The following is a 12,011-nucleotide window of genomic DNA, read 5'->3' as shown; positions in this document are numbered from 1 at the left end:
TAGTGGTTACAAGATAACAGGTGACAGTGTCTCACATTAATAAATATCACCGCTGTGGCACTGTCATCTTCAAAAGATGTGTACGGTTGGGAATTTTACCAAGAATTTTCCGATAAGATTAGAGAAAACTGATTTGGAAAAAGGGACAACACAATAAAAGAAACAGTTAAAGTTCTGTGTTAATCCATATAAGATTTGACTATATGTTTATTGAGTGAAAAGTTGGAAATTGTATTTAAAAAATAAATAAATAAAAAAAGGGTGTTTGAATAATGTAGTGTGGAAGCAGCAGGAGTCAATGTAGTAAGACCTTTGACTAGTGTGTGTGTGTGTGTGTGTGTGTGTGTGTGTGTGTGTGTGTGTGTGTGTGTGTGTGTGTGTGTGGATTCTGGTGATGTAATAATCAAAAAATAAGTCAATTTTATAACAATTATGAATGAAATGAAAGAATATTTTAATATTTGGAATAATAATTTTCACTGTATGTAATTTAAATGTTAAGCACTGTTTGTGACCAAATGTGGTTGTCTGCAGGATGAAGTTTTGACTAAGTCAGTTGGTCACAACATCAACAAAAGCAAAACAAGGATAATGGAATGTAGTCTAATTAAGTCGGGTGATGCTGAGGGAATTAGATTAGGAAATGAGACACTTAAAGTAGTAAAGGAGTTTTGCTATTTGGGGAGCAAAATAACTGATGATGGTCGAAGTAGAGAGGATATAAAATGTAGACTGGCAATGGCAAGGAAAGCGTTTCTGAAGAAGAGAAATTTGTTAACATCGAGTATAGATTTAAGTGTCAGGAAGTCATTTCTGAAAGTGTTTGTATGGAGTGTAGCCATGTATGGAAGTGAAACATGGACGATAAATAGTTTGGACAAGAAGAGAATAGAAGCTTTCGAAATGTGGTGCTACAGAAGAATGCTGAAGATTAGATGGGTAGATCACATAACTAATGAGGAAGTATTGAATAGGATTGGGGAGAAGAGAAGTTTGTGGCACAACTTGACCTGAAGAAGGGATCGGTTGGTAGGACATGTTCTGAGACATCAAGGGTTCACCAATTTAGTATTGGAGGGCAGCGTGGAGGGTAAAAATCGTAGAGGGAGACCAAGAGATGAATACACTAAGCAGATTCAGAAGGATGTAGGTCGCAGTAAGTACTGGGAGATGAAGAAACTTGCACAGGATAGAGTAGCATGGAGAGCTGCATCAAACCAGTCTCAGGACTGAAGACCACAACAACAACAACAGTTGGTCACATGACTTGCAATCCAAGCTTCTTCATGGGGGATGAAATCTGTACTAAGGATTGGTTCATTCACGTCAGCCAGAATGAATCTCCATTTGAAACTCTTGCTGAACTTAATGTTCCCTCTTGTTCCCAATACGTCGTGAAGGGTGAGTTGTTAGTGGTGTTTAAGAGGGTTCCACTGGGAGTCCACTAACATCTGAGCCAGAATCACTCAGGTAGCACTGATTTGTCCCCTTATCTGTCACATAAAAGTGAAGTGACAACATAAGTGGGCAAGCTTACTTAGATATCTGCATGTGTACAGAAGAGGCATCTTGAGTGAATGGGCTGATCTGGAGTGTTGTACATTGATTGCCATCGATCACTCCACCACCTCTAGTCTGTTGCCATAATACCTGTCCCTTTGTCAGTTAATGCACCATTCTTGCACAATGTCCAATCCTCCTTGTACCATATTTCTAACGGCGTCAGTAAATTTGCCAAGTATTGCTATGACAAGGTCATCTGCATATCCTTGGGAGAAGCATAGTCTGGAATTTAGTTCCTAAATTAGTTTCTTCGCTATTAGATTCCACAATAAACGGGACAGAACTCCTCCTTGTGGGCAACCTCTAGTGGTGTTAATTACCATCTTTTCATTCATCATGGTAGCCTCTACCTTCCTTCCACTAAGCATGGCCCTGGTCCACCTGCATATAGTGGTCCCTAGGTCATGCTCCTCTGCTGCCCTTACCTTGGAATCGAAGATCATGTTACTGAAGGCACCCTCGATATCCAGGAAGATGCAGGGGCTATTTCTTGGAAGTGAAGTGCTTTCTCCACCCTTCCAACAAGTTGATGGACAGCTGTGTCACATGATTTACCTGGTTGATATGCATGTTGTTTTGAATGTAGAGGGTCCCTAATTAGCCTCCTCTCCGCAATGTATACATTAACCAGTTTTTCCAATGTTTTGAGAATGAAGGAGGACAGATTGATTGGTCTCATATCCCTGGCCTTGGTATGACAAATTCTCCCTGGCTTTGGAATGAAGACATCCTTCACTGCTCTCCAAGCATTGGGAATGATTCCTACCGCTAGGCTAACTCTGAGTAACCTGCATAGGACTCTTACGAAATTCTCTATTGCCTGTTGCAGGAGAGCTGGAAAGATTCCATCTGGGCCAGGTGACTTGAATGGTTGGAATGTTCCCACCATCCTTAGGATTTTATTGAAGTCCACACACTGCTTGGCTGATTCCCTGTCCTCTCTTTGAGTGCCCGAGAGCCATTGTCTCTCTGGGATCACATTCTGGTCTGTGTTGCCTGGCAGAGCATATTGAGGAAAGTGAGTTTTAAGGAGCAGTTCCAGCCTCTCTAGTGTGCACTCTTTGTATATTCCCCATCCTCCTTCCTCAACGTACGTCTTGGATTGGTTGGTACTCTAGCGAGGATTCTGTGAAGTCTGGCTCGAGTGGCCGTGCTCTCCACTTCCTCACAGAATGCCTTCCAGGATGCCTCCTTTGCTTGTCTAATTACAAAGTTTTAGTTGACGAGGGCCTCATGATATTTGCCAGTTGTCCTGTATGTCTCACAAGGTTCAGCAGTCTTCATACCTGTTTTCTTTGTATTTCCAAGTTATTATTCCACCAAGGAACACTCCTATTTGTGCACTTATTGGTGATTGTGCAGTTGTCCTGATATGAGGTCACTATGGCAGAGGTAACAGCCTCTGCTACTTCCTCAAACTCTACTGGATTCCTTATCGAGGTTTTAATTTCCCATAAGCCATAGTCAAGATCCCTCCTATATGTCTCCCAATCTGTTTTCATGGGATTCCTTTAGGCCATGGTCGGTCTGATTCCCATTTCGACCTAGAATTTAATGTACACGTGGTCCGATGAGCATGGCTCTAATGTCACATGCCATTGTTTGACGTAGCTGCCGTCAATTACTTTGTCCCTTCTGCTATTCCTGAATGTAGGTTCATTGCCCCTATTAAGGACCTTCAAGTTGTTAGCCAAAAGAAATTCATGAAGGCACTCACCTCTACTGTTGGTGTCCTTGCTGCCCACATTCAGTTATGGGCATTGGTGTCACGTATCACCAACAATTGATCACCTTGCTGATGGCAAGCTTGTACCAGTCTTCTCACCTCCAAAGGAGGAGGAGAGCTGTCTTCGTAAGGAAGGTATGCTGAGGCCAAAACAATTTCTGTTGTGATATCTTCCTGACATTGCTGCATTCTAATGGTAAAGAGGTCTCTGGAGCAGAAATCCATCATTGGCATGAAAGAAATTCCATTTCTTACATAGATGCATGTTCTGGAGTTTCTTAGATTTATAGCATAAATCCCTGAGGCTCCATTTGTGTCACATCTTTCCATGTGCCACATCCCCCTCGGCACGGATCGCATCACACCTTGATTTGGAAAAGGGAATTGGGTAAGGACTAGGAGTGCATAGGGAAGATGGGGCATTGTGGGACACTCTTAGTCTGATCTATCAGCTGAGGCCTTTCTGGCAGTAGGTCCTCTACCGTTGGCATTGGCATAGCCCTCAGCTTCACGCAGACATACAAGCCTCACCACCCGCACAGACAGTGGTGTTGGCCCCGGGAGAGGTTCCAGAGGATAGTTACGCAACTCATGATCTAAGAATGAGCAGCGGTGTGGTAGTTGGTGCCTCCATCCTTCGCAGCATGAAATGGAATGTGGGAACCAATATTTCTGTACTTTTGTTATTAATATTTAGTCTGTGTACTCAAACATTGTGGTCAAAATCATACTGTGGTTTTCAAAGGTTATGATGTTATCGACAGTGCAAAAAAGGGTGGAAGAGAAAGCTCCTCAAAAATTTCAGTTGCCGTTAATTTTTATGAAAGCATGAGTGTCACAGTTCAACAGGAGCATTTTATCACAAGGTGAAACGAACAGAACTAGGCTCGTACAACTACTTAGTGACAAAACAACAGCAAGGGGAATGAAAACAGTAGTTACTATAAGCGATGATGATTACGCAGTGAGATGTTGGCTTGAGAAAGCTGCCATATACTCCACTGTCATGACGGTAAGGGAAGATATAAATTTGATTGTTTTATTCATTGCGTTTGCAATATCACGGAGTAATGGAGACCTTATTAGGTGTGGTAGGGACAAGGTTCAGTCCAAATTGTTTTTGATAAACAAACTCCAACAAAGTCATTTTGCTGAAACATTCCTTTCACTCCGTGCGTTTAGCAATTACACCACATTCATCATTTACAATAAAAGCAAAGGAGAAATGGTGACACTGTTCAGCAATATTCCTACAGAAATGAAGACAGTATCAGACATCTTGTCCTTGACACCAGCAGGTTCATACAAAGTGGTGAGGAGATGTTTCTAGGAATGTACCAAATGAAGAATATCATCAAGATCTGAAACAAGCTCCAATATACTGCAGTCCTGAAAGCATCAACAAAGCTCAAACCAGAACTTGCTCCACTGTCATCAACCACAGGACAAGCACACCAACACTCTTTAAGATTTTATTTATATGTATATTAGTTTTATGACCGTACTGTTTTTATACTTGCAATGCTTCTAACAACACTATTTGTTGTTACTTACAGAAGTTTGGTTATTTATTTATACATACGGTAGTAGCTCAACAGCCTCGTAATCCATCGATTGGGGTGGAGCTGAGGAGAAAATGGATCGCAGTGGCCACCAAAGATCAAGTAGCACTGAAGCGATGTGGAACATCTATTGTCAGTGTTCTACTGGATGTGTGTGATGAAATGGATTTCATGCTCTACGGTGTGCAGCATATGCTGTGGCGTTTGTGCAAATTGTGTGTTATTACTGGAGTTGTTATAAGATAATATCGATAATGGTTCAATTCTTAATTTTTTAAATGTATGCATTCAAGATAAAATGCTTGTTTATGGCAAGTAAGGTCTATTTCCACATAATTCTTAGTTTAGTTGACATTAAACATTAATTTTATACCATTAAAACACTATTTTATGTAATCTGTAATTTTTCCATTCCCTTTATTGTGCCAAGTATTAGTCTGGAAAAAAATTAATGAGACCTTGTTGTAGGAAATTTAATGCATTTTAATTTTTAGTGAAATATGTTTTTGCTAGGGACCATGAATTGCAAGTCATACAAGCAAAACATAAGAAAAGACATGTTTATACAACCATGACTCCCAAGCTCAACTCACCCCCTCCCCGCCCACTCCCATCCGCCTGTCCCCAGTCACAAATTTTAGTATGTTATTTAAGTCACTCCCTCTGACCATTGTACATAAATTTTTGACTACACAAATTATTTCTCCTACTTTTTATTTGATGACTGGACTTTAATATTAATATCTTTTTTATATCAGTTTTTCTTTCATCTGTATAATCTTAGTGATCATGCAGAAAATTCTTAGGACATTTCTCAATATGTGTGTCAAGATTGCCTTTGTATATGTTTGTCATAATTTTTAGGATATACAAGGAGAAACTTACAAAGAAACTAGAACTGCAGGAAAAGCTGGAGTTCCTAAAGCAGCAAAAGAATTTTGAATTGTCCCAGAGTACTGCAGGTATGTGTGATTCATACTTTTGTTGTCTGATTAAATTGTGAACCATAACATTTTGATTTGGTTTTCTGGTACATTGAATTTCTTGAGTTGTATCTTTACTGCAATAATAAACGCTAAGCTTACATTAAGGACATGGTTCTCCATAGCTTCTATCTTTATTTTTAGCAGAACTGGTCAGCTGCAGACTCTGTCACTGGCTATACTGCATGTCTCAAAAACGCTTTCTATCATATTTTACTAGCCCCATTCTGAATATTTTCCCACAGGAAATATGGAAATACCCCTTGTTATCTACTTTTTTCCTTGACTTCAGTCAATTAATGAGTTTATTTCCTATGGTTATGATTTTATAATCTTTTAAACACCCACTTAGGAACATTTATTCATCGTCGTAACCTCTTTTATGCTTAGATTTTGATTCTCATTGAATAGAAACATGGACGATAAATAGTTTAGACAAGAAGAGAATAGAAGCTTTCGAAATGTGGTGCTACAGAAGAATGCTGAAGATTAGATGGGTAGATCACATAACTAACGAGTAGGTATGGAATAGAATTGGGGAGAAGAGGAGTTTGTGGCACAACTTGACAAGAAGAAGGGACCGGTTGGTAGGACATGTTCTGAGACATCAAGGGATCACAAATTTAGCATTGGAGGGCAGTGTGGAGGGTAAAAATCGTAGAGGGAGACCAAGAGATGAATACACTAAGCAGATTCAGAAGGATGTAGGTTGCAGTAGGTACTGGGAGATGAAGAAGCTTGCACAGGATAGAGTAGCATGGAGAGCTGCATCAAACCAGTCTCAGGACTGAAGACAACAACAACAACAACATTCAGACATACTACTCATCTATCATTTCATATCCTTACACGTTACCTCACTGTGAACATAGTGTAATGCAGCTTGTTTGTATCAAATATTCCATCCCTAACACACTTTATACTTCTGCACTCGAGAGAAAGATGATGAGTGTGAATGTGCATATTTTTTATATGTCATTTGTGAAGCACACCAGTGAGTATTATTATTATAACTAACAATTAGATCTGACATCTGCAGCATGTAGTTAGTGATGTATGTGTGGTGAAAGTGAGTATAGAAGCGAACTGACAGGCTGCTTATGGAATTTTGCATGCATTATTGTGAGTAATGAGAGTGATCTGAATTTCAAAAGTAATGATAATTGGCTTTTCCACTAAGGATGCAGTTATTATGAAATGGATAAGTTTGCAAAAGTGTGTTGTGACTTGTTCACTCACCTCCGCTATGAAAGTGTATTATAAGTGGACTAATCGCACAGTTGTGAGTAACAGTCTTAGGAATTGCATAACTTCAAATGCTGTTAACGCGCAGAGGGGTCATTGACAGTTCACGAAGATGAACTACAGTGGAACAAGTCACCATCTAAATAAATCACCATGCTAATGTTTCTCACATCAATTCTGTAAACTGTACTGCACTTAAGGATCTCGGACAAAAAAATTTGTCTGGAATCACACTACTGATAAATCAATAAAATAGACTTGAATTAGATTATTAGTATTGAGACTAGACTGTTGTTGATTGGCAACAGATAATAATCTCCTACAAATCATGTTTTCAGGTCCACAAGAAAAATCATTATTAGCTTCTCTATCAGGAAACATCGAAGAATAAAGCAAATGGGGTGGAGACAGCATTAGAGTCTTGGGTCAGTAATTCAGAAAGTAAACTCCCTTTACCTATTTAGTTTTGAATCCATTCTCAGATATCATATGAATCTGTACAGTCTTCTCCTACTCCTCGTCATCGTTGTCCTCCTCCTCCTCCTCTCTCTCTCTCTCTCTCTCTTTCTCTCTCTCTCTCTCTCTCTCTCTCTCTCTCTCTCTCTCTCTCTCTCCCCCCTTCCTCCTTCCTTCTCTCTTCTTTGGGGGGGGGGGGGGGGGAGGATGATATCTTTCAGCAACATATCATACCTTGTTGTTCAGCTACAAGTGTCTTAAAATTACTGGAAGAGCAAGATGAAGACAAGAAAACACATTTGATTATCTCTGGGACCCCATGACCACCATGTTTGCTGTGTGAATCTCACTGTTTCCTGTATTTATAGTTATAGGAAGAATCACACACAAGATGACTCTAGATTTCTGTGGGAACTTATCAGCACCTGATTCAGCCATCCACTGCAGTTGCAGATTTGTTTCAAACAGCAGATTCTCTGGATACCATCAGGTGTTCGTAATAATGTGATTCAACAATATAGCTCAGCATGTTGCTTTGACAAGGCAATCTGTAAACTCCTGTTTGTAATGAATGACCACAAACTGTAGGTAATGTGAAAAGGTGATACCATGACGTTGGAGAACAGCATTGAATCAGAGTACCTGTTTTATCTTATAACTTGTTTGTATTAACAAACACAACCGCCCCCCTCCACACACACACACTCACACCCACCAATAATAATGCTTCTTACTTCTCATGATAATAGCTGATTCCATTGCAAACTTGCTATGTGCCAGTGACATGGACATAATTTATAGTAATTTTTGTTTCCTTTACTATTCTGACTTCTTTCCCATGCCTTTGTCTCTCTTTTGCAATTACATCCTATTGCTGCATACTTGTTGCCATGTTCCTCTGGTGCTGTTAATTCCTGTATATATTCACCAACAGAAAAAAAATCGAAACACCAAAAAAATAATTAATGTAGAGTGATTTAATTCTAGTACACATTTGTCTAGGTAACATATTTAAGTGATTAACATTGCAAGATCACAGGTTAACATAAGTGCAAGCTAAGCCATTGCAAATCCGATATGCTAGTACATTAACAACTGGTGTAACTGCCAGAATAATGACCGTTAGCGTGTGTTTAAAGCAAACCTGATTTGCATTCTCATTCTTATGTGACTGGCATGAAATTTGAATAGACATCATCTTTCAGATGTAGAAACACACCTATAAACATTTTTTATTTTTTTTTAAATTTTTTTTTATTTTGCGCAACTCCTCCTTCGTGTTACAGTTTTTCTTTACTATGAGTGTATTATTTTTATTATTTATATGTATTTGATATCCTCCTTTTGAGGTTATGTTATGAATTTCTGTTGGTTTTGCACTCAGTTGTGATAACTTTTTTTCTACACTTTCTTCAGCCACACAAGAACACATTTTCATTTCCCCTGAAGACTCAGCTGCCAATGTGCCAGTCTTTCCTATATTCTGATTAAAATTACTTGTCAGCTAATACTCCTCATGTTGGAGCTGGTTTCCTCCAATCCAAGTCCTCAGTGTCTTGTCTGAACAATTTACCATTGCCTAACTGCCACAACAGATGATCAGTTTGCTTACAATGCCTTGTTCAATTTTGTTTCTTCACATTTTTAGATCCCAAGCTATGAGTCTGGCCCTTTTATTTTGCATTTCATGGGATATGATAACTACACCAAAAACAACAAATTTGCATGGTGATGGTGATGGTGATGGTGATGAAATACCCATGTTTCATACACAGCACTAGCCAATTGATAGTGTATCATTTAGCACAGAATGCAATCCAGTGTCACATATTCAGTTATTATCATCACAGAGATCAGTCACCTGTAGATAAGTTTCATACAGAATTACACGAGGCAGACTTTTTGAAGGCAGTAAATCATCATTGTGACTGGATCTGTATAGGAATGAATATAGAACTGTAATAGTGTGTGCTGCTGTAGCATGTAAGATGCGTACTCCCTTATTCAAGTATATCGTGGCCAACTTTCTCTGTAAAACAAGCCATGTTGATATAACGATAGTGATTGGACAAATGATTATGCTACACAACTTAAGAACGGGCATCTCACTTCCAACGAACATGCACATGAAGTCAAAAAACTAGACCGAGTGCCTACTGGTACATGCCCTATCAAAATCACCACACTTGCCATTAAAAATCTGCACACTCAGTTAGTTTATATCTATTAAGATATGAAAGTAATTGAAAGGAGACACTGACTTCATAGAACTGAAAGGTTTATTGTCTCTAGTACAAAGTACAGTACACATTCCTAACATTTCTACACCCAAGTTTTGACATTCACTCTTATTTCTGCTTGTTGTTACTTTTATGAAGTAACTATTGCTTTTATTATTCTTTGCTTATGACTCACTTCCAATATTGATGAGTTCTCAATCCTGTCCATGAACACTGCAACACGTAATGGCTTTATCGACCTTCTCACGGCACGCGGCCATGTAGTTTCCAACCAAATCTGACATCCAGCCACAACCCCCGACTCCTCATTGCCTTCCGTACTGACCGTAACGGTTAGCTCCAAACTGAGCTCCTGGATCACTGTGGGGGAGGGGCTCCCGGGGTGGGCTAGCCTCGTGATGGGGGCTCCCCTCAGGGAGGGAGGGGGGGGGGGGGGGTGGCAGGCTCCACTGGTGGCAGTGTGCTGTGCTAAGCGAGCTGCTATGTGTAAGGTATAGATATTGATACTCAAGAGAGTAATTATATCTCTAACCTTACAAGGATAGTGGATAATTTACAGTTTTTACAAGCAAAAGGTTGTGGATTTGAGTGTCAGCGGGTGATAATTCTTTCTCTCTCTCTCTCTCTCTCTTTTTTTTTTTTTTTTTTTTTTCTTTTTTTTTTTCTTTTTTTTTTTCCAAAATGACTTTGATTATTATTTTTATTCAATTAATTGAGTAGGTAGTTTAAAGAAGGGAACGAATCCAAACCCCCTGTTTGTGGGGAAATACAAAAACCGCGATTCTTTACATTAGTGTCCTATCTGTGTACCTTGGAAATATGAATTGGATTTTGCTTGAGGATGAATCATGATATTAAAAACTGAGGATTTGTTTCCTTCTTCAAACTGATCGTGAAATAGAGATTAAAATTTCTTATTACAACATCAGAAATTGTATTTTTACAAAACATTCCTAATACAACATATACAGGAAATATCTATACTACCCATTTTTAAAGCATTATTTATGAAATTTACTCTGAAAATCATTACTGGCCTCCCATTAGCTGTTGTCCGTCCCATCAACACCTCCTGTTAGTCATACAGTGTTAATGTTCTTTTGGTTTGTGTTAACTGTTTTTCAGATGCTTTTGTTTTTTGTTTATCCTCTGTGTGTGTTACTGTCTTCTGCCATTGAGTGTAAATTATTACATATTTAAATAAATTTTGTGCAAACTGACTTGTAATAGAACTTCATTTACTGCACCTGATCACAGGTTACAGGCCCAGGTACATAAGTCTGTTTCTCATTGTAGTGGCATAGTTTTTTGGTGTTATCATGAGCAACAGCAAATTTGACTTTACTGGTGTAGTGTTGGCATGGCGAAATGGAACAGTCTGCAGATCAGTGTTTGAAGTTTTCTGGAGGGGGCAATTGAGTAGTGTGGAAATTCCAAATGGAAGTGATATTCAGAGGAAAAGGCTCCTTAGATATTGTCATTGGCATACTTGTTAACCATCCAAAAAAGAAAGAAGCTGAGGGAAAAACATGGCTGAAAATGGATGCCAAATCACAGGAATTTACTGTAATACAGGTGGAGGTAGCACCACTCACTCATCTGCTTTTGTGTATGTTGTCAGATGGCATGTGGACTAAACTGAAGACTTGTGTATGAGAAAGAGTCTGCGGTGATCAGTCATCAAGTTCAGCAAAAGTTTTTCTCACATCAATTTGATGATTACTCGGTGGTTACAATTATGTCAAAAATAGAAGAAATCAACCCTAAAGAAGGAAACCCATCCGCTCTGTGAAACAAACACTTGACAGGTTAACTTCAAGATTGCTTTTTTGTGCAGTGATTTTTATGCCTGAACTAAAATTCAATCTGTTTTTGGTAGGAACTGTGTTGGACAAAGGTATGTGTTGTGTCAAACAAAGAACAATGAATTGCTGAACTGTAAACCTTGTCATTGGTTACTCTGACTTGTGGAGACAAAATGACTCTGTGGTTGACAGTAATAACACTTGTGAGCTTATCAGTCAATCATGATAGTGGTCTGGTATATTTGTCTCAACATGTTGAAAACGTGAGCGGTTGGCAAAAAAATTATGCCCTCAGAGCATTACGCATGTGAAAGAGTTCTTGTTATGTAAAGGAATGGACTTCATAGACGACTTTGTCACTTGTGAAGAGGGTTTGGCAGGTAAGCAACATCACTTGCCTTTCCCCATCAGTTCATCAAGAGTAATGCCTC

At 39.1% G+C, this 12,011-nt stretch overlaps 1 protein-coding gene across 1 annotated transcript in view; it reads left to right on the top strand.

Annotated features, from left to right (window-relative positions):
• The window catches only part of LOC124796068 (structural maintenance of chromosomes protein 1A-like), a 116,005-nt gene that overhangs the window by 103,054 nt on the left and 940 nt on the right, over positions 1-12,011 (top strand). Inside the window, exon 8 of the mRNA XM_047260154.1 lies at positions 5,716-5,813. Within this exon, the coding sequence (XP_047116110.1) occupies positions 5,716-5,813 (98 nt within the window). The remainder of the gene's footprint in view (positions 1-5,715; positions 5,814-12,011) is intronic.

The sequence above is a fragment of the Schistocerca piceifrons genome, chromosome 4 (assembly GCF_021461385.2).
Source record: "Schistocerca piceifrons isolate TAMUIC-IGC-003096 chromosome 4, iqSchPice1.1, whole genome shotgun sequence".
Classification (NCBI taxonomy): Eukaryota; Metazoa; Arthropoda; class Insecta; order Orthoptera; family Acrididae; genus Schistocerca; species Schistocerca piceifrons.
Note: the sequence above shows the minus strand (reverse complement) of the source record. Positions and strands in the feature narration are given on the sequence as shown.